The sequence below is a fragment of the Eubalaena glacialis genome, chromosome 20 (assembly GCF_028564815.1).
Source record: "Eubalaena glacialis isolate mEubGla1 chromosome 20, mEubGla1.1.hap2.+ XY, whole genome shotgun sequence".
Taxonomy (NCBI): domain Eukaryota; kingdom Metazoa; phylum Chordata; class Mammalia; order Artiodactyla; family Balaenidae; genus Eubalaena; species Eubalaena glacialis.
The window spans coordinates 21,629,038-21,655,199 of NC_083735.1; the positions used below are offsets into that span (position 1 = coordinate 21,629,038).

At 37.1% G+C, this 26,162-nt stretch overlaps 1 protein-coding gene across 2 annotated transcripts in view; it reads left to right on the forward strand.

Moving 5' to 3' along the window:
• The first annotated feature begins 5,221 nt into the window (after positions 1-5,221).
• The window catches only part of DLC1 (DLC1 Rho GTPase activating protein), a 393,570-nt gene continuing 372,629 nt past the window's right edge, over positions 5,222-26,162 (forward strand). The window contains exon 1 of one of the 2 annotated variants that reach the window (XM_061177544.1): positions 5,222-6,307. In XM_061177544.1, the coding sequence (XP_061033527.1) occupies positions 5,285-6,307 (1,023 nt within the window). In that variant the 5' untranslated portion in view covers positions 5,222-5,284. The remainder of the gene's footprint in view (positions 6,308-26,162) is intronic. The other variant, XM_061177541.1, reaches the window with a different exon arrangement.

Consider the following 26,162-nt stretch of genomic DNA (forward strand, 5'->3'; position numbering starts at 1 on the left):
ATTTACTAAGACTTTTGATGATTTCCAGACAGCCTAAAGACATGGAAGCTTTTTCATATATAATATTTTAAGCTTTGTTAAGTAATTTACCAGTAAAGAATTTTAACAGGAGTTTGTTTTTTCCACAGACAGCTAATGAGGCATAATGAGTAAATTCCAACATTTGACAAAGTATGTAAAAGTAGATGGATAATGATTCTGTGAAGGATTAAGACAAAGATTGCCACTAAAGAAAGGAAATCTGCCTGTAGTCATACAGAGATAGGTTTTTGCATCGTTATTAAAGGTTTCTCTCTCCTAAGCCTAATTCTAGCCCTGTCTAATTTCGATTAGTTAGCATGAATATTTTAAAGAAAAAGCACTAATTGTCTTTTACTAAAAGTTGGCTATCCTGATTAGACTCTTAGAAATGCTTTCTTTGAATGTGTTTTTTTTTTGCTATTTGTTCATGCATTTACATAAATGGATTAAGAATAATCATATCTGTCCTAGACGTTTTCGCTGATCCTAAGCCTCTTGAATATTTGAGTTTTGCGTTGAAAAGCATTCCTCTCATGTTATCATTGAGTTGGGGGCAGTGGAAGGTGCCCAAATGTGCCACAATTTAGTTTGCTAGATAATTTGTTCTTTGACAGTTCCATCAAGAAAATGAATTTCATTTTGACCTCCACAAATGCTCAGTCAGGAAGATTTACTTTGCCATCAGTGAGCACACATTTGAAGAACTGCAATAAGCTGTGATCATGTCTGTTTATATGTTGATTCTGCTGTAATCATCTAATTCAATTCAATAAGTGTTTGGGTGGCACTTATTACATGCAAAGGTGACTCCCTGAGCATAGGCCAAGATACATTAAGATGTCACATCACTCTAGGATGTCCAGATTCCCCATCTCTCCACCTCACCAACTTGACCCTTATATTAGCAACAATGTGGGCCATTGTAGAAATGCTCCCTTCTTGGTTCAGATGCATTCTCTATTCTTGCAAGAGTGCATGTTAGAGAATTTAACCTACCTTTAATTAAAAGGAGATTATTTCCCTCATGTCTTCTCTTCTTTCTCCCAGTGACTGAGTACAAGCTATGTGGTAGCTATTACATATAGATATGCATTAAAGCAGTAGTAGGAGAAGAGAGGAGAGTAGGAGAGGAGTAGTAGGAGAAGAGAGTAGTAGTAGAAATTTAACATGGGATGGGTAATTAAGAAGAAAGACCTGATGGGAAACCAGAAGTAACTCCAGCCATCTAAGGAGAGAGTAGGAAAATACAGAGAAACTGGCAGTACTATTATGCCTTCTATTAAATATGCAGCAGCTGTGTGAAGGTGTTTGAAAACAACCCAGGAGTCAATCATGTGCATGTGTGTGTGAGTGTGTGTGTATTTATTTGTATATGTGTATGTATACATATACCTATATATGTCATCTGTTTTCTGAAAGGATAAAACAATATAATATATATTTAGGCTTATATTCCCAATGTTTAGTAGACTGTCTGCAGCCCATTCGGCACTAAATAAACACTTGTTGAATAAATGATTATGATCAGGCAATGTTGCTCTCAGTTCTAAGGTACTGCCCACTTGATTTCAGCCACAAGTACTTCATTTGCACCGTGTTTTCCCAGGCTATAGTATTGGCAATAGTGATTCCCATCCGGCTCTTCTTTCCTAGGGACAATTACCAGGTCAAAATACAAGGTGTGTGTTTATTTCAGGAGCAAGTGCAAAAGAGAGCATGATCATTTGATGTCAGACATAGGTCAGGGAGTCTCAAACTAGAATATCTTCAATTGTTTTTTAGTACAGTAATTCAATTTTGATTAATTTTAAAATATACACTGCATGCCACTGTATGCTTATGTTAAAGAGTGGTGTTATGAAATTAACCCAAACAATAAATTTTAAATCACTCTGTGTCTAAACAGCCTATGCACTAATATCACAAAAAGCAAATGTGGGCATTTCACAAATATTTTCCAGAATCATTACATAATTAGAGGTACATAGAGTTTCTTGTAATATTAATTCAGTGGTGTTTGAACACATGCATTTAAGAAGTGAAAAATCCCCATGGAAATTCACTTCATAAAATCAACACCCTGGAATGACTTACACTTTTCCAGATCCTTCATCCAAATCCTCAGCAGCTGAGCTCATTCTGAATGAAACTGCATAAAAGTGATTACAAGAAAAAGTAGTAGAAGTTTGCAAAATAAGTAGTCGGTAATTAGAAATATAATTTTGAACAAGGCAGCCTGGTGAGAAGGCTCAAAGGGAAAGTGAGGTCTTCTACAAAGACTTCTAAATCTTACAGGACAGATTCTAGTCAATTCAGATGACTTAGAAAATGGGGCCAATATACTCCGATGTGATGGACAATATATTTTAATTAATACGGTGTTCAGCCTTTAGATCCTGAAGGCAGGTTTTAACTATAAATCTTACAAATCAGAATTGAAATAGGAAGTATGAGTAAGAAAGCTTGTTGAGATAAAGTTTTTAAAACAATCTATCAGACCACAGGATATGGAATGAACATTCAAACTGTAGTGATGATGGTCATAATGAGAGTTAGGAAATTTTATGTCTTCAAAATAAAGACACTATAAATTCACAGGAATGATTTGGAAATGTCCAAAGAACGTAGATTAGAAATTAGGACAGAAGGAGTTAATGTTGTGTCAAATCTATCTAATTTATAATCTCTCTTTGCGGCTAGATTGTCTCAGAACTTGTTGAACTGTCTTCCTTTGATGTTATAAAAATACTTACCTAGGGGCTTCCCTGGTGGCGCAGTGGTTGAGAATCTGCCTGCCAATGCAGGGGACACGGGTTCGAGCCCTGGTCTGGGAAGATCCCACATGCCGCGGAGCAACTAGGCCCGTGAGCCACAATTACTGAGCCGGCGCATCTGGAGCCTGTGCTCCGCAACAAGAGAGGCCGCGATAGTGAGAGGCCGGCGCACCGTGATGAAGAGTGGCCCCCGCTTCCCGCAACTAGAGGAAGTCCTCGCACAGAGACAAAGACCCAACACAGCCATAAATAAAAAGAAAGAAAGAAATAAAGACTAGCAACCTTCATGCCATAAAATAAAATAAAATAAAATCACTGTGCAACTACGGGGTATAACCTGGGTTTCTTAAGACCCCAAAAGCTTCATGGATCCAAAAAAAAATAAAATAAAATACTTACCTACTTGCCAAGGTTGAGTGCAGTAAGCTAATTAATATTATGGTAAGGACTTAAAGGCAAAAATTTTATGTAATCTGTTCCCCAAGGGGTTAATAAAACTCTTTCTCCTTCTTCATCAGAGAAAGAAAACCAGAATTGTCTCAACTTAAATGTAAATGTGGCTTAGGTATGACACTAATACCACTTGACATTTCTTAAGTTAGCCTGCTCTTTCTACACTGGATAAAAATAAAGAAAAGAAAGCATCTAAAACAGAACCGCCCTATTACAACCCAAATTTGCCCATGAAAGCAGAAATTTTCTGGCCTGCATCTATGCGTTTTTTCCACTTTCCGTAGCCTCCCACACTATAATGACTTATGCATGGAATTCAGGGACTTTATATTTTCTTATGAATGCCAACATGGAAAATGTGAATGCTGACCATTTTCAAAGATACTCACAGACCCTTAAAGAAACGGAATAGTAACCAGAATGATATTTGGTCAGTCTGGGATACCAAAATTCTAGTACATTCCTGGTCTTTACAAAATGGGAATATTTACCTTTCTGGCATGTGCTTAGTCAGAATAGCTTGCGATTTTTGGTGGGGAGTCAGAGTCCTTTTCAATAGACTGAAGTGACCCAAAACCAGCACTTCAGTTAATCTTGTTTATGATTGAAATCAATAAGCCAACCCATGTTATGTGCTGACAGTTCTTGTGTGGTGTAAAAACTGGAAGTGTCTGCTCTTGAATAAGATTTTTCTTTTACAGTCCAGTCGTTAGGTTTCATCACGGGACAACATTTGGATTAGTCATTTTTATAAGGTTGAGTTTACACTGGTATAATTTGTTGCCTTTAGCTAAGGCTTTGAATAATTTAAGGCAAAAAGGATGGATACCTGGAATGTGTTTATATTCTGACCTTATCTTATGTCTGGTTTTCTTGTTTACTTAAAATTTTATGGCCAAATGCTAACAGAAGTATACAAACTAAACTCCTTAGAAGCCAAAGAGAATGAGACTGAAATTTCTGAAGAATTATTTCAGTTGTCTTATCATGCTCACATCTTCTTTTTGGGTCACCCGAATTCCTGCCTGAAGAGTTTAGATTTTATATCTACTAAAGATGTGTGGAGGGAAGAGGTGGCAGTAGAATCACATTCCATGGATGAAGTTTGTTGGCTCTCTAAGCCTGGGTCTTAGAACCGGGGCCTACTTTGAATCCAGGCTTACCTCCTAGATGTATGACCTTGGGCAAGTTATTTAATTTCTCTAAGCTTCAACAGTACTAGCTTGCTAGCCGGTCGTAGCAGCAATGAGATGCATGTAAATGTATTTATCCTAAGGCGTTTTAAGTGGTGTGTGTTATGCTTTCTTATGCATGAATTATGTGTTAATATGAGCTAAACTGGATTACTCCATGTTTCTTAGTCACTCCCTGGAGTAAATGCATTCTGGTAGTTTGGGATCTGTATTAGCTCTTTCACACACTAATACATTACACATGCTGTCTCTATAGCTCAAGTTTTGCATGAACAGTTCCCTGGTGGCCTTCAGTGCAATTCAAACCAAACAGCCAATAGATTTCTGTAATGATTTGTGTCCACAAAAGTAAATCAGGAAAGCATCTAAGCTAGAGCAACTAGTTTCTTCCAGTGAATTTTATTAAGTATAGCAATCCAAATATTTTCCTAATGGAATTTTAAATATTCAATATGTATACCTTTATTCGTTAATAGATCAATCAATCCAGCTGCATTTAAAAGTATTGTTAATGATTTTTGACCAGAAATATTGAATGTGAAATTGTCTTCTACTATTAGGCTGCTTCTTAAAGAAATAACCTTATTAAGGCTATTAAATAGAAGCTTTATACAATCTCTGAATCTTTCATAGCACAGCTTAAGTGCTCTCTTTTCCAAGATATATTTTGACTTTAGAACTATATCCTGAACTATGTATATTTCTTTAATTTTTTAATAGGTGGTGCAATGACAAAACTTACTCTCTTCTTCAATCAGTGAATTTGAAGTAATCTTTCATCGTTTCATCTCCTTTAGTCTCATATGGAAGGTATCTCTCTATCTGTTGTTAAACTACGATGACATGTCTGTAGCTATCAGAAAGAGAAGCTGGGAAGAACATGTGACCCAGTGGATGGGACAGCCTTTTAATTCTGATGATTGTAACACAGCATGTCATCATGGACTCGTAGCTGACAGCTTGCAGGCAAGTATGGAAAAAGATGCAACTCTAAATGTGGACCGCAAAGAAAGGTGTGTTTCACTACCAGACTGCTGTCATGGCTCAGAGCTGAGAGATATTCCTGGGAGGCCAATGGGTCACATTTCAAAGGAGGTGGATGAAGATGACAGCCATGAAGGTGAAGACCAGTTTCTTTCTCTGGAGGCCAGCACGGAAACACTAGTGCATGTTTCTGATGAGGATACTGATTCTGATCTATATCTTACAGATGATAAACAGATTTTAACTACTCAAGGGCCTAAAACGTCAGACCAACATAGCATCAAAGGAGCAGGCTCCTTAGTAAAGACGCTGCCCATCATGGAAAGTAACCAAGGTTCTTATGACTCCTGGGGAATGGCTGGTGGAGCTGGTTTAGTGCTGGTAGAGGAAAAGGGGGACAGAAAAGTTGTTGACATGGTGAGTAAAAGCCTGGAGCTTTGTAAGGATATAAGCCTAAGTGAAATAAAAGATGCATCCAAAATGAATGCATGTGATTCTTTGAATGTGAAAGATATTGTGCCGGAAAAGCAATTGCTTAATTCTGCTGTAATTGCTCAGCATCGAAGGAAACCCGACTTCCCTAAAGATGAACATGAAAGAAACACCTGCAGTGCAGTAAAAGATGAGTTCTTGGCTATTCCTTGTACAGACAGAGGACTGCCATTATTAAAAACAGATTCTGGAAGCTGCCTTCTGCAGCCTCCTTCCTGCCCTAGTGGAATGTCAGCTGAAAATGGCCTGGAGAAGAGTGGTTTCTCAGAACATCAAAACAGAAGTCTTCCAAAGGTCAACTCAGGAGATGGCATGCAGTGTTTACACATAAAGGAGACTCTGGCCACCCATGAACCCACAGATAACCAAGTCAGACTTCGTAAAAGAAAGGTAAGACACATGCACCTATTATCTGGCTTTTGGAATTTTGTAAATATCCTTGTTTCTGTCACTTATTATTTTGCTAGAGTTAAAAAGATATGTGGACATTTCTTTTGCTCAGTAGTGTAGCTGTATGACTCAAAGAGCATCTTCTTGGGGAAATCATCAAAATATGTAAAAATTAAAACAGGATAACCTATCCATTTCACTAACAATATTTATAATGGTTCATGAACATTCTATTTTGGAATTGTGTTGAAGACAGAACTGGTTTCACTTTCTTTGGCTGGAATTAAATAGCCACCAGATAGTTCAAAGCCTATCTAAAGAGTGATCTCTAATTTTTAGAAAGAATGTCATGGTAATTTTTAATTAAAATTGTTTATTTCAGCTTGCTTCTTTTTCCCTTTAAAAAGTATATTTTATTATAATAAAAGTGGTATAAATCACATATTTTAAATGAGCCCTTTGCATATACCAAGGCAACAGTACCCCCTCCCCCCAAATATGCTAATGCTATTTTAAATGATACCCTGGCACATTTGCTATCCATAGCTATATGAAATTTTTTTTTAACTCTTGACCAAAAAGGATGAATAACTGAAGTAAATTTTTATGCTGAGGCACCTTTGAGTAATCCTGTAGATGCCATGATCCCCCAAGAAGTTTCCAAGTGAGAGACACAAGGATTGGAAGGAACTACATGGATCATGATTTAGTTAGAGAACTCTTGACCAAAGTTTGTCATACCTTTAGGATTTCCCCAACATTCTTCCCACACTGTGGTACTCTATAATCCTGATGTAAATACAAGTAAAATTTCTTCTGTAAATCCAACATGCCCATTGGCATCAAAAAAACCCTGCAGATTGGACACTTTGGTGCAACATCCTTGCCCTTCTCTTGATATAATACTAATCCATAATTCCTATTCTCCTAAGGCAAAACTAAGGTTCTTAGTGCTGTTCAACTGGGGCTATCTACAATGAGAAAAAAAAAATCTTCAACTATCTTTTGGTGAAGAAATCTGGTTTCCATAAACTGCAGTTTTGCTAACAAACTAGATCAGTAATGTGTCATAAGTTAAAGTGAAGTCAAAGACTTTACAGCAAAGATCAATGTGCTCAAACTACATGCCAACAGAGCTTTCTGTGCTTCTGGCGAACCCTTCCTTCCTTACATAAATTGTATTAAAAAGTTCATGCTGCATAATGTTGTTATGATTGGACTGCTCAGGTCGCTTTTTCAGAAATGTCCATATAGTCTATCAAATCTGTTGGAGGGAATGTAATAATGACGTAAGAAAGTATTAACTGACCTATGACATAGCTTCCCTAAAATAAGACAAACCCTGCCCAACTGCCGACGGAAACATTAAACATTCCAGAAACATATGCTCACCACTTGGACATTTATATCAATACTAAGAATGCTGGAAAGAATTTGCTCTTGGACATGTCACTATAGCATAGTTGCATTACAAGAGCCATAATTATATCTCATTTACAAGTTCTAACTTAAATATTCTATTTTAAGCATTTCATCATTCTAAAGTGTTGTGGTATTGTCTGGTGGAGTATTTGTTTTGACTCTACAACTCATTTGGGATGCTTTGTAATAAACAGATTAAATGCAAAGTTTCAGGTTTGGAATTTACTCTGGGGAAGTATGATTATGGGAGAAGCCTCTAGAAGCAAAATGTGTAGGCATTTTTGTTCTATCTGATGCTGAATGAGTGCTGAAATACCTTTAAGTTGTGCACTAACCATTTTAGAACTTTACCAAAAGAAAAAACAAAATAAATTCATAAAAATATATGTACAGAGATGTTCATCATTGTATTATGTGTTACTGACAAAAAAGATACAATCCAAATTTCCATCAATAAAGGATGTATAATGATTGTTTAATCTATAGTTTGGAATGCTATGCAGCCATGAAAAAGATGGAGTGAGATCCATGTGCTCTAACTGAATGGTGCTCATGATATAGTATATGTAGAAAAAGACAGTGGCAGACCAATATTTGTAGCACATCCCAACCTTATATGATGAAATGTGTGGATACAGATACAGATAGAAATATAGATGGGTTATAAACCTCTCTAGATGACTAAATAAGAATATGCAAAATTCTAGATAAATAGGCACAAAATTGTTGACAGCAATTACTTTGAGAGAATGGAAGTAAAAGGATAGAAGCAGGGGATTTTCAATTTTTAGCCTATATAATTTTTATAAAAGGTGATAGTATTCTGGGTGAAATGCATACAATGAACAGAAGTACAAAAACAAAATAATATTTGATATATAAACTATTTGAAGCATTTTCTGCATGGCACAAAACAACCCTTTATCTATATAGTTATTATGATTATTATTACTCTTATGAAATGAAAACAAATATGAATTTTTTCAAAATATCAACAAAAGTTTCAATCAACTACTCCAATTCTAATGCCAGTGTAACTAGTTTAAAACAGATAAACCTTTTGGAGAGACACATGGACCCCATTTTCATGTCTAAAGTGTTAGGGGACTGATTCTGAAAAGAGTTGGCTTAGTTGTCTGTATCTTTTAAACTATTTGTCAACCACTGTGACAGCTTTGAGATTAAGAGCTTAGAAAGGTGAAACAGAATATAAACTAATAAAATTTTAGTTACGGAACTTTAATCAGCTCATTATCTGATATGAGTGAACCAAATCCTTCATAGAATTTATGAACATGAATTTTTTGTGGGAGGGAGTCAGGATAAAATCAGGTTCTAAAACTTGAAAAAAAAAAAAAGAAAGCAAAAACAGAGTTTATAAGGGTAATGCTCAGAATGCACTGAGCTACTACTCTAGAGATATCATTGTACTTTAGATACAAATTATCATTCCTTCAAACCTATAAATATTGGCAGGCATTTGTTGCTCAGCATGACGTATTTTTTCTTGTTTTCCAATGATATTTCTGGCCACTAAGGATAGCCACACATACTTATTAGGAGTGTCAATTGGAGATGACTGCGTTTGTAGTATGTGTAAATATTGACCTTTAAGCTAATAATTTCCTTAAATATGATGAAATATATCATTAAATTGGAGCCACTGAAATCAAAGGGAAACCAAATAAATCATGAGCAGACATTAGTAAACGAGCCAGGAAGATCGTGTGGCATATGACCAGCGCTTATAGGGCGTGGGTGGGTCTTTGGGGTAAGGCAGCTGGTTAAGAGCAATTCTCAGAGACAAATTCCAAAGAAATGTGGAGAAGGGAGACAGTCTAAGAAGTGGTCTCTTCAAACCAAATGAGATGTGAAGATGGAAAATATGTAGGGAAAGACTTGAGGTTAGACTTTTTTTTAAAGAACTAGTGTATTTGTTCTTGATGGTGGTTTACTAATTAAAGACAGTCCAAAATTCAGTCTTCCCTAGAGACTATTTAAATAGTTCCCAAACTTTTGAATAGCCATAATAGTTGTATAAATATATAAAATATTTTTATTGGCTTTCATAAAGCATATTCCATATTACCAAGAAAAATAAACACAAAAGATAATATAAAAATGATCTGAACTTTGAAAAGACACCTAATTCCACATTTGAACAAAACCTCACATTCCAGCAGCCAACGAAACTGTATCATTTATGCTTTAGATTTGACTGCTGTCACAGAAAACCAGTATAAAAGTGGCTTGACTAACATCTTTCTCTCACACATATATAATTGGGTATAGGTAGTTCTGGAACAATATGTAGGCCTTATGTTTTCAATACCTTAGACCCTCTTATCCAACTGCTCTGCCACCTTGAGCCTTTATCCATATTCAAATCAGTAAGAAGAGGAAAGGGTGCAGGAATGGCCACACCCAGAGGCAAGGCAAGACCCAGAAAGAGTACACTTCTTTTTTTTTCCTCATATTTCATGTGCTAGAACTTAATTGTATGGCGACACCTAGCAATAAGGGCTGAGAAATGGAGTCTGCATCCTGGGCAAGGTGTCTGCTGAAAATTCTATTATCAAAGAAGAAAGAGAAAATATTTATTGAAGGATAACTCATAACATGAATATGTTGAGGAACAACACCTAACATAAATATATTCCAGTATATCATGGCATGTTGTGAATGAAATAAACAGGCTGTGTATGTGTTCTGTGGTATCTGTATAAATCCTTGATGCTTTAACTTCACACTGCAGAATACCTTTCCATGTTAGGAAACTATTTTATGTGTGGAAGTGATGTGGATCAAATGCTATACTCTTTCTTATGGAAAAATTGCTCAGGACCAAAATATTATACTGTATATACTGTACTTTACCTGTGGACAAATGTAATACATTGATTAGCAATGACTGAAAAAAATCAAATATTATCTCCTTACCCTATCTTTAAAATATGTACGTATTTGATAAAAGCACACCTATACCTGAAAAGACTTTCTCATTTCTTGCTATAACCTTCCTGATCCTTTCTATCTCCTGAATGCCTATATGGGGGTTTTGTAGCATGAGAAAGCTAACATTGACCAATGGGTGACATAAAGAACATAGTAAATTATGCAGAAGATGGAATGGACCAAGATAGGAGGTCAGCTAGAAAAATATTAAAGGGAAGGGAAAAATTGTCTAAAAAATAAAAACCTAAAAGATGGTTAAGCTGTGGCCCCAACACTGAATGAAAGCAAGGACTAGTGGAAGAATTAGTTTGTTAATAAGCCTAGTATCAGTTGACAAAGAGGGAAGGGATGGGAAACAGAGTAAAGTATACACAGCTCTGCAGATAGATTCATAATGACAGTATGATTTTACATGAAGGTCACACTGGTTTTAAAGACACAGGCTTATTGAGCAGATTGTATTGTTTTTAAACCTTTTTCCCTAGTTCTAACATTAGGGCTGGCAGAGAAAAGTTGTTACCAGGTGGAAAGTCAATGTGTAGATGGATAACATCAGGTCTTCTCAGCCATATTTTTAACTGGATTTGTGTCCCAGGTAAAGCTGGTACCTTTGTGAGTAGCTCATTTTGTGTGTTAAGCCACAGAAAACCATCAGATTTTTTCATGCTATTTAACCTGCGTTTTTGGCTCATAAACAACTAGAAAGCCAAAAATATTTCTGCAGGTATTTGGGGCTCAAATATTTTGCCTCATAGCAAACATAATTCCCCTAAATCCAACCAAAAATGCAAAAACATTTAATTATATGATACAGGATAACACTAGATATACCGTCTGGTAAAATTAATCAGTAATTAATATTGAGCATCTTCAATATCCCAGGTCCTGTTCTGTGGACGTGGTACACCACCATGAGCCAGATGGTAGAGTTCCTTACATTGTGAAGCATATAATCCCTGAAACACTGCTGAAGTCCCCAAATAAGGCTTTTGTTTGACTAACACATAAGGCCAGCACTGAGGCAGGAAGCATTAGTGAGAGAGAAGGGGAGTGAGGGCACAGGAGGAGTAGGGTCAGGGAGAAGAAGGAAAACAGGAAGAGAGAGAGAGAGAGACAGAGAGGGACAGAGAGAGAGAAGGATGGGCTAAAGTAGGGTACCAAGAGAAGCACCAGTCAATTGCAAGAAAAAGCAATGATACAATTCCTTGACAAAAAGTGGATTTGTAGGAGGCTAGAATCAGATTCTATCTCAACATGATGCAGTTATGGTTATCACCAGCACAGGTTTAACAAGGAGACAAGTAACATGGTTTTGACTTCTGCAATTACAGAGCAGGTGGAGACAAATAATATTTCCTGCCATTTCACAGGAGGAACTCTGCCGACCAGAGCCAGCCCTCATGGGCTGTGTCTCCACCAGGCTGAAGGTGAAGACCGGATAAGCTCATATTTCAGGATCCTCAAATGTCTTCACCTTGGAGGGACTTTCCCCAGTTTCCTCAGCCAAGTTAGTTGCTTGATTCTCTTCACCCACAGAGGACTTATTCCTATTAGAATGTTTACTGCAAATACATCTGATCCCACCACTGCTAACGAAAATGTCAGCTCATTTGGGGAGAGTTTTATGTCTGTAGCAATTTAATTTTGTGTCTATAGCATCCATCTCAGAGCTTAGAACCCTGTTCATAAGTGTTTAAATGAATGAATAGCCATGTCATGGTAAAGGATTTACTTTCAGAAGACAGTATCAGGAGTCAAGAACCCAAGTCATAAGGATACAGAAGAAATGAAGTCATACAACCAAAATCAGTGGTCAGTTATCCATAATCTCCTCTCTGTTCTCCCTGCTATTTCCATCCTAAAATAGGGCATGAGGGGACAAGAGGGAGGAAAGAATTATGTAAAATCTGGGTCTCTGAGGCAACCTTCAAATTTGAGATGATTATTACCCTTTGCCACAAAACAATTAATTGTCACTAAATAGTTATATAGCAATCTGAGTGGCAAACGTTATTTAGAAACTACTCAGTTGTCTCCTGAAAGGAGTGGGCAAGGGTGAGTGTAAGGAGGAAAATATTAGAATATCCGTTCACATTTATTTGTAATTTATCCTTTAATTTTGTATATATTTTATAAGACATATGATATATTAAATGAAAGTATATGTTATAATTTATAAGTAAATAGCATACACATCCTCCCTGAAAAGTACATAATCAAAAATGTTGGGAGGCCACTGGTTTAGAAAATCTCTAGTTTTTCTGGTTAATGTCATTGTGAGGACATTGGGAGTAGAAGAGAGATGACAGGAATAACAGAGTAAGAAATTAAAAGACAAATGAATAAGGGAGAGAGAGGGACTTTTGTTCAGAGAGTGCCAGACAACAGTAAATTTATTTTTAATTTCTGTTGTGAAAACCACATAAAGTAGGGAGATTTGATGCTAGATGCCTTTAAGGCAGAAAAATATACTGTGAATGAGAACAATTAGATTTGAAACGTTTCTTGTTCCAGATATTTTTGAAAAAAAAGTAGTTATGATGTGTGATGGGCCTCTGATCCAAGCAGTGACTTGGACCGAAACTGCAAATTTACATTATTAGTAACGAGATCATTAATAAGTTCACATTAACCCAGCATCAGCTTTTGTTGGAGCAAGAATTAATAAACTTTTATGATGTTATTTTAAATAATTAATGGGTATTTCAGAGCCAATTGCACATTAGAGGCTATCATAATAGTGAAACTGATTTAGTTTCTTCCTGATGGATTTCTGTTACTATAAACCAGGACCAACTAATTAATCTTTTAATACCAACTAAACTAGCATACGTTTTGGCTGCCTCCCTCGAAGAAATGCCAGTATCCACAAAAGTGGGGATAACTAGCAAAACCTACAACACAGAGCCCTGCCTCTGTTATCTGGGCACTAAGCATAATGGTGCCAGTGGAATCGGTTCATTTTCTGGCTCATGTTCTTAGAAATAAAGTACTTATCCCTGCTGCCAACAAGATCTCTATTCCACAAATAATTTTCTGTCAAGAAAATTATAGTGGTACTTTAGAGATAACCTCACAATTTTCAAAGGAAATACAAGCAAATAGGAAAGTCCACTTTTATTCTTCTTTCAGTTCTATTTCTACATTGGCATAGGAATAAAACTAGTGATTAATGAACCTCTTCCATTTTGGGTTCCATTTTTTGAGCCAGTAAAACTTCAAAAGGATATACTGCTTTTCATATACATTGAAAGCTAACCCAGAGGTTTTGTTTTTTTTTTTAAGTTGAAATAGCACCGTTATTTCGTCTAGGAAATGAATAGCTTTGGTCTGAGCTTGATTTTCTAACCAAGAAATTAAGCTGTGATGAGGAGGAGCATCGTCTAAATTGAGGGGTGTTATTTAATTTGTGGGCATTTTATATGTCCCTGAAACATGGAGACAACAGTCCCTATATCACAAGGTCGTTAGGGTTATTAAATGAGATGGAAAATATTGTTCAGCGCTACCTAACACAACCACTAGAACAATCCATTACTTAACCAAAATTTGAGGTGAAGATTTGACAGATAAATAACTGAAGAATTGCAGAATTAGATCTGGGAATAGGTTAAGTGTTAGTGGAATCTCTAGTCACAGTATATATAGTCAACCAGGGTATAGTAGCTACTTTAGTTGGAGATTCCTCCAATGCTTCACAGCCCATGGTAAATCTCCACAGCTTCTACACTGTGGTGCTATACATAGAACAAAGTAATTAAGCCAATGGACTCTAAAAGCAAACTGCTTCCCTCACTCACAGCTTTGTAATCACGTAGGTTGCTTACTGTCTCTGTGCCTTGGTTTTTTCACCTGTATAATGGGATGCTTCATTTTGTTCTTGGGAAGATTAAATAAGTTCATATGTATAAAGTAATTAGAACAGTGCCTGACACATAGTAAACACCATGTGACTTCAGCTATTAGTAGTAGCAGTTGTTGTTTTCTGTTTGTTTGTTTGTTTTACTAAATTGCTCTAGTTACAGATCTAAGAATAAGCTGAACTGTCTGGGAATAATTGTGGAAAAAGACTGACAACATTTGAGAGAGAATTTAGAAAGTAAGTCAAATCACATGTACATCTTTGCTATCTAATTATCATTATAGAATAGAGTCTGGAATATGCATTCATTAACTAAATAAATATTAAGTACCTTCTGTTCCCCCTATGCACTTTGCCGTGTATGGTGTAGAATGTGAATAAGAATCCTATATGCATCCTTACCTGAAGGAGCTTACACATTAGTAGGGGCAATGTAACCAAAATAACAAATAAAATAATCAGTTAAACTAACTTTAACAGCTATTACTATTAGAACCTAATGTAATATTAGGTTTTGAACCACAAGTACAGAAACATCCTGGCTCAACCTAATCCAAGGTAGAAAGTATTAAGATCTGTGGAGCTAGAGCTTTAAAAGCTAGGGTAGGGACCCCATCCAGATGAGGTCAGGGAAGGCTTCACCAAGGGGTGCCTGAGCTGAGCTTTGAAGGATGAAAAGACTTTGCATTTGTGAGAATGAGAGAGAGGGATCTCTCTGTGCTTACTTTAACTGTTCTTGGGAAATACAATTTTATTTTTAAATACACAGACTTAAATCTTAGGAAATAAGTGAAATAAGCAAATACTTCCAAAAGGCCATTTTGTAAACAGACACTTTTAAATGCTAAGGTCTTTTTTTTACAGAATATTTCATGGTGATATGAAAATCAAAAGAGGATGGACGGTACTTCATATGCCAGACTTTAGCTTTGGCAAAACAGCTTTCTGTTTTCAAACTTAGATTTTAGCTAAGTAATTTCTGGGCTCACTTTATCTTAAATAAATAAATACAAAATCTAGGTTTCAATATACTAATGGGTTCTGAAAAAAATGCTAGCTAGCCATGTTCATTTGCTCCCCAGCTAGTGTTTGATTAGTTAGCAGAAAAGTGAAATGAATTACGGAAATTTGCTTGATGACTAAAGCATCAACAAAATGGTTCGACTATAAATTAATGATGAGAAGAGAGAGTGATTCCCACTAACTGTCATACCCTCATAGATATGTAAGAATCATGTAGGGAATGCTATTAATTTTTTTATAATTAAGGATGACTGTCACAAAGTTATTTAAAAGCATAACTACCTAAAAGCATGAAAAGTAAAAGCAAGAGGATAATTCATTTTTTGCTAAAAATTAAATTGCAATTGTGATGTTTTGTATTCCACTCACGTACTGGCCTTTGGAAATTGGAAATTTTCTTTAGAGTGCTTCAAAGAGGTACCCAAAGTTGTTTCAGTCAGAATGTAACAGATGAGAAATATGCTTTATAAATATCTGATAAAAGGTAAAGCTTCCATTTTCGTTTTACTTGAGTATAAATCAAGAAATTCTTTAATAATATGAGCCCATAGGTTCTATGAGTAATGGGAATTCTCTGATGGATGACAAGTTCAGAGGACAGCATTCAACCACGATGCTGCCCACAGTGTTGTTACACAGCAGACTGGGAGTGGGAAAGACTAGTGCTCACGTTCAGTGTGCTGGGTAACAGCGTTCGTTTCTGACATTATAATTTAAATATTATTTAGATTAAATGTCTATGTATACTACAAAATCCATTTATGAATTTCTGAATGACTTAAACTTTTTCTTAAGAGAATTATGAAATATATAAAGCCCAAACTTATAGCAGGACATCTAAGGATAAAATAAGTTCACTTAACAAAAAATATTTTATAAATACACAAAATAATGAATACATGTATATGCATATAAATTAAGTTTCAATATCTGCAATAATCAAGCACAACCTGAGATGCGGTATTTGGCTACCTGCAGTAAGTACAGTCACTACTGAGACTTGGAATAGAGGACAGATCACACAGGAACTAAGTGGTCTGTATTGCAGGGAGGTTAGTAAGTCAGCTGATGGTGCTCTGCTCCCATGAGTGCAAAGGAAACCAGAAGCAGGCTCCGCCTCTGTGGTTAATATCACCTTTGAGGCCTGTGGACCATTTTCTCACACCCTCACCCCTCAAAGGCACAGGGAAGTGGAGTTTGAGCCAACGCAGCCGACTAGAGCCTACATTAAGAAACAAACAGCTGAATTCTTGGTGCAGAGGAATTTCTTACAGTATGTATTTGCCCTTGCGTAGATGGGACTTTAATTTTCAATCCATCCCTCAATAAACCCCCTTCATTTTGTCTTCATTTTGCTGTAAGATGGTCACATGATGTTGAATGTCCTGTCATGTGTTCATTTACCTAACAAGCAAGATGTTGCTCAGTCGACTAGTCTGTTGTAGGCAGCATCCTACGGACAGATAAGGGATGAGAGATGGAGAATTTGCTTTTCATAGGTTCATGGAATGTTCCAGCAGGAAGAGACTTAAAACATTCTTGCATTTCACTTTAACTGGAATAATGTGTGTGTCTTGACAAGGCCAAGGAGCTGTAATTTAGAGTGTTAATAGTGGTATGTCCCGTTACCAATGCAAAGTTGCTGCCCCACGGGGAAGATGCTGACTTGCATATTATCATGGAAAAGCTATAATTTAAAAGTAATCAGAAAGAATTGGCCAACATTGAAATGTAACACAAACCTAATATTAAGGTTTTTTTGAACGATGAAAGGAAATGTTTTATCCTCCTATTTCAGACATTCGTCCACTTTGTGTGCAGGAAAAAAAACCCAACACATCTTTGAGAATTTAACTACCATTTCAGGTATATGCTGACAAAAATATAAATTTTTAGAAGCTGAAAATAGAGTCTAAAGTGAAGTTTTTCTCAGCTTCTCTTGCTTTCTAGTTTTATAATAAAAAATGGCTCTTTCCTGAGGCATGAATTTTCATTTAATTCAATTATTCTGTACTCTTTCCCTTGATCAACCTAGACTTTTATCATAAATATTATCTCTCTCCACTTAGAAGTTACAAAGTGCTTTCTCTCAAATGTCCACTGTGTTTGGGTTGAGGCATGATAAATTTTAAACAAGCTGAAAAGTATTTCAAACAATTTCCATACTGTGAGCAATCCTTAAGGAGGCCAGAGGAGAAAAGAAGCTAGCCAGCCATTTCAGCATCATCTTCATGCAAATTTTTCTTTTAAACATATTAGTAATCATGTAAAGCACTAAATTTTTATGCTTAAAATTCTATCTAGACTAGAAACAAAAAGCGTGCAAAGTTGTACATTGGCCTGTCCTGGGCAACTTACAATGGAAATAAATCCATTTTTCCCATGCAATACCGTATAGTTATTGTAATCCTGAATTTCCAACCCTGACCACTGAGAAAATGTATGTTCTTGATAGAGAGTGAATGGGCAATAGCTGTATTGCTTACATGAAGCCAGTTGATTAGGAAATTTAATTTCTAACTTTCACATAAATCTTTTCATTTTTAAGGGGACCGCGTTTACTCAGGAGATGTATTGATACATGAGTGAGTGAGTGAGTGAGTGAGTGATGCGTTTGAGTTGCTGCTCAGTGTGTGCGCCTCCAGCATTCCCTTCTAAAATCAGAGGACTGTGCTCCGCTCAGCTGGTGCTCTGGTTGTCGTGCCGATCATCACAACAAAAACTGGTGCACATAAAGTTGTTTGAAGCAGGGAAGAATGGGTGGGGACAGTATATGAGAACTGGGAGAGTACAGGCTCTAAGGGGGAAGGAACATTTTTAGGCTCCTCTTTGTTATCAATCTACATTGAAGTCATTTCAAATCTATGGTTTATGCTGAAAGACCAAAACAGGATATTGTGAATAATCAAAATGGCCACACCATAGTTTCCTACACAATATGGGGGCTTGTGGCAGAAAAAGTAAAAGTCAGTCTCTCCTAAGGAGGAAATAGTAGATGTGTGTTAGTGGAAGCCAGGACCCCCGCTACTGGAAGGGAGTATAAAGCAGCCACAAAGTCATGCTTAAAATACCAAAGAGGTGTAGCCAACACACTTAAGGTGAATCATAACCTTGTCTAGGGAAGTTTGATGTTGTTGTTTTGCATTTCAAATCCATGGGAGTTATACATGGCACAGTGTTTTGAAGTTAGTGTTACCATTTCAACCACTTACCAATAAAACTCGATTCTGGAAGAATTATTAGCAAATTAGCAAATATTTCCCCCCGAGGTTGCTGGCCACTTTTAGATGCCTGGGAATCTCTCTCCTGCAGGTCAATTATTATACAACCCCGGGTCGTGGTCAGTGGGCACCCAGGTGAGAGGAAGCAGACGAAACTGCTTATGTTCAAAGTGACATATTTACCTTCACCCCCTGCTGCTGCCTTGGTTCTTGCGGCACAGAATTCCATTGCCACTTTGAGAACACCCTTCTGCATTCCTCACCTTCTGCTCATGCAACTTTTTGAAACCAAAACAGTTAAACAGGTACAGACAGTTAAGAGTGAGTCATAAGCAGTACTCACCACTCAAACGTACAGTCCCATCCTTTCACTTAGGAAGGAGTTTACATTTACTTTGAAGCAATGCGAATAAAGCTCTAAGAACTACAGGAAATCAATCCATGCATCAGAGACATGTTTCAGAAATGCAAAATGTTTATTAAAAACTGCTGTTAGGGCTTCCCTGGTGATGCAGTGGTTGTGAATCTGCCTGCTAATGCAGGGGACACGGGTTCGAGCCCTGGTCTGGGAGGATCCCACATGCCGCGGAGCAACTGGGCCCGTGAGCCACAATTATTGAGCCTGCGCGTCTGGAGCCTGTGCCCCGCAACAAGAGAGGCCGCGACAGTGAGAGGCCCGCGCACCGCGATGAAGAGTGGCCCCCGCTTGCCACAACTAGAGAAAGCCCTCGCACCGAAATGAAGACCCAACACAGCCATAAATAAATAAATAAATAAATTTAAAACAAAAAAACAAAAAAAAACTGCTGTTAGATGCATGTTGTTCCATGCCTATATACCTGTGGACTAATCATAGTTCTAGAAAGTTCAGGTGAAAATTTAGAGATTTGGAATCCATCTTTACTTTGGGCACACTGTAGAAAAAGCACCAGTGAGTTTAGCTGTAATGAGTAGTTGTTATGGAAATGATAATTCTACATCCTCAATATTTCTCATGCCGTTCCTCTTAATCTTCCCACAGTCTCCTGCTCAAATTACTGCTACATCATCCTAACTGGTTTCTTTGTCTCCAGTCCATTATCTATACTGCAGTTCAAATTATCCGTATACAATGCAGTTCTGTCACGCTCCTGCTCATAGCTTTAAAATTCCAATACGCTAGACGAGGTTTTTCAAGGACAATCACACTCTGGGCCCTGTTTGCCTACATAGTCTCATTCTGCTGTGCTTTTGCTCACCTTATATTTTATAGCCACATTCAACTTCTCCTAGTTACCTAAGCTCACCGTACTCTCTTTCTCTCTCTTATCCAGAAAGTTCTCCCCAGCCCACCTTCCTGTCCTTACCATTCTTCAGATTTTATCTTACATGTCACTTCACCCAAAGAGTCTTCCCTGAACCCCTCAGACTGAACTGGGACCTCCTTCCAGGTGTTCTCCGTGTACTGTAACCGCCATGTACCCTTCCATCGTGCTTACCTCACTGCGTTATCTATTATCTATTCCCCTCTTCATACTGCTTTAGTTGAGTTGTGGCCCCCAGAAGGTATGTGTGTGTCCTACACCCTGGAACCTGTGAATGTGAACTTATTTGGAAAAAATGGTCTTTGCGGATGTGATTAAGCTAAGGATCTCAAGATAAGATCATCCTGGATTATTTGGATGAACCCAAAATCCAATGCCCAGGGTCTTTATAAGAGACAGAAGAGGAGACACAGACCCAGAGGAGAAGCCATTTGAAGATGGAGGCAGAGATTGGAGTGATAAAAGCCAACAGGCAAGGAACACCTGGAGCCACCAGAAGCTGGAAAAGGCAAGGAAGGACCCTCCCCCTAGAGCCTTCTGAAAGAGCACGGCTCTGCCAACACACTTTGGTTTCTGGCCCCAGGAACTACGGGAGAAAAAATTTCTGTAGTTTTAGGGCACTGAGTTTGTGGTAATTTGTTACAGCATCCTCAGGAAACCAGAACACATATGTACACTTCAAACTAAATTCCTCGAAGGCAGGGACTAGGATACTCACAATTTATTCATTATTCTCTCCTCACGCCTAGCATATGCCTGGCATATAGTGTGCACTTATTAGACTTCTGTAGAATGAGTGATTGAGTGGAGACGAGCACGGTATTTCAAGCATTATCTTAGTGCACAGTAATAGTTAAAACTGCTCTTTTCACTGTCTTCTTGTTCCAATTAAATCACTTAATCACCTCACACTATATTTCCTTATCTTTAATGCTACCTGATAGCTCGTAGGAAATTGTAATGAAAAATAACTGTAAACTATAGTGAATAATATGAGGACTTTTCTACATAAAATATGCCTAATTTTGTTTGAGAAATAGCATGCTTTCCACAAGTAATTATATGAAGTCAAAATTCCTGAATTAATTCCAAGCTTTAAATTGCCTCACTGTTTAACTCACAAAAAGGATGCTTTCAGTAAGATAACATTGGTTTATTAATCAACTATCTTTTTATTATGTAAGTGATACAAGCACATGGCCAAAAAAAAGTATAAAATGAAAAATTAAATTTCATGATTTAGTCTCATTCTTTCAAAGACTACAATCATTAACTGTTTCCAATTCTGGTTCATTACCTATATGACTATAAATACAAGCTTTTAGTTATAGTTATTAATTAATGACATTACACAGAGTTTATGATGTCCATTTGTGAAAGATGAGGTATTTTATTTGTATATTTAACAAATATTCTTTTGCAATTATAACAAAGGACCTTAAACTATGTGCTTAAACAACAGAAATTTATTGTCACGGTTCTGAAGACTAGAAGTCTGAGCTCAAGGTGTCTGCAGAGTTAGTTCCTTCAGGTGACTGCTATGAAGAGTCTGTTGCCTGCCTCTCTGCTAGCTTCTGGTGGTTTGCTGGCCATCTTTAGTGCTGCTTGATTTGTATAAACACCTGATCTCTGCCTTTATGTTCTCATGGTGCTGTGTGTGTGTGTGTGTGTGTGTCCGTATTTCCTCTTTTTATAAGGATACTTGTATTGGAGTGGAGGCTTACCTTCCTCCAGTATAACTTCACAGATTTTCAGCAAATAAATTTGTAGGGTGAAGGGAGCCACAGTCTACCCTATAACAACTGCTGATGTTATGCCAAGGACTGTTGATGTAATGGACTAGAACTATGGGCTGACAAATTTTCTATCACCGAAAACATACATTTCAATAGAATTTAGCATTTTCATACTAGCTCAAAGCTTCTCCCCTGTACCTACTGAGTTTTATTATTTATGCTATTTATTTATTTATATTTATTTATATCATTTTTATTTCATTATTTATGTATTTATGTTCTAGTATCTGCCTTCACGAATATGCCTGCTAAATAAAATGCTTATTTCCTCTATTTGTTGATTTATCTATTTTAAATAATACTTATTGTGTTACCATTTCAAAAGTTTAGAAAATTAGTGCATATCCATTGGTCTGTCTGTTCTCCCCTACTCTTGTCTTTTAATTTTTGTTAATAATATTATTTCTAGAGTTTCAAGACTTTAACATATATGTTCTCTCTTGTGACTGTAATTAATTGGTCCATGCTTCATCTATAGCTTAATTATAAAAATTCGAAATCCATAAAAGGCTTTATTATATGTAAATATTCACTCAAGAAAAAAATACTGAAATTGGACCCACAGAGAAGCAGATATAACCTATATTATAAGGGGGATCACTCAGACATCAAGGTCTAATAGATTTTCTTTTAAATTTCTCCTACTTTGTTTCCATTTTCTATGTCACACAACTGTCTTGTATCTATGTTCTTTATTTTTCTTATTTACTTTATGGTTGATATATCTCTTTGAAAAACTTCATCACATAGGGTACATATTTTTTAAGTTCTTTTACATCCATAAGAATCATTATTTTGCCCACATTTTTTTTTTTTTTAATTAATTAATTTATTTATTTTTGGCTGTGTTGGGTCTTCGTTTCTGCGCGAGGGCTTTCTCCGGTTGCGGCGAGCGGGGGCCACTCTTCATCGCGGTGCGCGGGCCTCTCATTATCGCGGCCTTTCTTGTTGCGGAGCAGAGGCTCCAGACGCGCAGGCTCAGTAGTTGTGGCTCACGGGCCCAGTTGCTCCGCGGCATGTGGGATCTTCCCAGACCAGGGCTCGAACCCGTGTCCCCTGCACTGGCAGGCAGATTCTCAACCACTGCGCCACCAGGGAAGCCCTTGCCCACATTTTAATGAGTAAACAGGTTTAGAATTCTAGGCTTATTTGATGGCATTCCTCAACTTTCCTGTGACCCTGTATTTAAACTGTGAAGATCTATGTCACAGTGTTAACTTGTTTTTTGTTTTTGCTTTCAAGTCTCTGAATGTTTTAAAGATATCTTCTTTATCCTTGAAGATATAAAATTTATCAGGATGTAATCTCCCATTGTTTCTGTTGTTTCTGCCCAGAATTCCTATTAGATGTTTTTGAATAACCTGTATCTAAGTCTCTTAACTTCCATCTCTTATTTGACATTTATTTGTATTTTTTGCTTTATTTATTTTTTGCTTTATTTACCAGATCAGCAGCTTGGTCTTCAGATGTATCCATTTTATTATTCACTATCCATTAAACTATTTATTGTTTAGGTTATATTTTTAACTTACATAGCTCTTTTCCTGTTTTAATTCAATCACCTAGTCAATAAACAGTTACTGAGCACTTAACTATGTACAAAGCACTCTTCTGGATGTGAGGGATACAAAATAATATCTTCTCTCACAAGGGCTTAGCTTCTAGTGTAAGGAAGCATAAAATAAACCAACTAAGGAGTGAGCTGAACAAATGAAGGAAAAGAATCGAAGAGTAGGAACCTAGAAGCCATGTAAAGAAGCTGACTCTAAAAGAAGAGGGAAATCAAACTTTTAAAATGCTATGGGTTGATCAAGGAGAAATTTGGCATTGAACAACGTAAAGTCCATTGGCCAGCTTGTTCGTAGCAGTCTGGGTAGGAACAGATGCTTGCTTTCAGCGAGGTTGAGAGCAAAAGGGAGGACAGTAATTGGAGAAAGCGAGCAAAGCCAACTATTAAGTAATGATTCAATATTTGCTGTAAAAGAACGCGAAGAAAGAGGAGGATGTGGTGTCAAGAGAGATTTTTTTAAAAATTTTAATGGGAGATATTTGGACATCATATTTGGAAGCTGATAGAAATGACCCAGTAGAGGAAACATCACTGATACAGGAGAGGAGGCCGCTCTAGGAGTGGTGTCCTTGAACTGTAACATGTTCTCTTTGCTGGTAACATGTTCATGTTTTATAGATGCGACATTCTCTCAAATCTCTCTGAGAATACCAATTATGGAAACAATTTCATGTGAGGTTTTGAGGTTTTTAATGTGTTGTTGGTATTTCCTGAATTATTTCGTTTTGTGCAGTGGTCTGTTTCCCTGCTACTGATTTTTCTTAAAGATACAGTGATTTTGGTTAGCCTTTCCTAGTATGGCTAAGGAAAATTGGTTAGAATAGGTGGCCGGTTTGATCTCTCTATGATTCTTGTAGGAATATATCACTAATGTGTGTCCACTTCTCGTGTGTCTACCTTATCCACATGCATATCAGCATGAAAAGGTACTATAATAAATTCCTTGCTATCTCCCTGGATCCATTTTTTTCTCTTATTCTAGCACATTCTATATAGCATAATCAGATTTAAACTTCCTAAGAAAACATCATCACCAGGTGATTTCCCTTCATTAAAACAAACAAACCTAATCCAATCTTGGTTTTTATCAGAAAAGATCATATCCCCCAGCTTGTATTTTAAAGTCCTCTGTATTTAGTCCTTGTTAAAAGGTTAAGCCTATTCTCACTACTCTAATGAGTCCTATAGAAACACTACAGATCCATGCTCTTTGGCCACCATGGGCTCTTATCGAGTCTCTTAGCAGTTACTCTATACACTTACTTGCCTCACTCCAGCATTTACCACTTAAATGTTCCACACTCATTCCACTTTCTTTAAGTTCCCAAAGCTATTATCTTCCTCCCTCCATCCTGAAAATGTCTTCATTGAGGAAAGAAGTAAAATGAATGAAGGTTAATATTTTTTTTTCATCTTGTTTGTGGACGAACCTAACAAATGCCCTCATTTGGTGGTATATATATGCTCACTGAGGGCAGAGAATATGTGTTTCCCCAGTGTAGCCTCAGTGACCAATGTGGGATAGAGAAAAATAGGAAGTTGTCTAGTGGATGTATGGATAGATGGATAGATGGGCTGGTGGACAAACGAATGAGTCTGTACTCCCCCATCCACAACTGACTACAGAACTGTCTCCAATTTCAGTAAGGTTGATGTAGGAGAAAAACACAGCTTCCCTTACTATGGAAAAAGGGGAAAAGAAATACTATGCTGTCTTCTCATGTCTTTGACTCGGATGTTTTAATCTTTGATTTCACATACACGAAGGCGTGTATCCCACAATAAAATTATAATTGCATGAACATATAATTTTGTTAATTTACTCAATCATTAATTTATTCATTTAGCATTTTTTTACCATATAACATTTGAGCATTTTATTAGTTGCCAGATAACCAAAGATGAATAAGTTACTGTCATTATCTTCAAGAAATTCAAAAAACTTGAAGGAAAAACATTTATAACTGCAACTCTCATGGTACATGCTCCGTTAACACAGTGACTGTTCATCCTGGTTGGTCCGGCTGCTCTGGTTATGCCGTTGTCCCCACATCCTGCCTGCTTAGCTCCCACTTTCACTCTGAAGTGTCCCATTTAGGTGACAGATTACTCATTTGACTTATGAACGAGCCATCCTAAAAAAAACCGTGGCATGGATGTGTATGTAAAAATGAAAATATTCCTTGTCTCCTCCTCTAAATTTAAACTTCTTGGAGGCATAAGAAAATTCTGTTGAAATTATTAGACTATATTTGCTTATGTGTTTAATTTTGCTAATATTTTGAAACCTCAATCCAATTGTTTGGACAGAGATTCAGCTGTGGATAACTGGTATAATGTTTTAAAACCATCATAAAAATAAAGCTCTTGGGCTTCCCTGGTGGCACAGTGGTTGAGAGTCTGCCTGCCAATGCAGGGGACACGGGTTCGAGCCCTGGTCTGGGAGGATCCCACATGCCGCGGAGCAACTAGGCCCGTGAGCCACAATTACTGAGCCTGTGCGTCTGGAGCCTGTGCTCCGCAGCAAGAGAGGCTGCGATAGTGAGAGGCCCGTGCACCACGATGAAGAGTGGCCCCCACTTGCCGCAACTAAAGAAAGCCCTCGCACAGAAACGAAGACCCAACACAGCCATGAATAAATAAATAAATAAATAAATAAAATTAAAAATAAATAAATAAATAAAGCTCTTAAAGCTGGATAT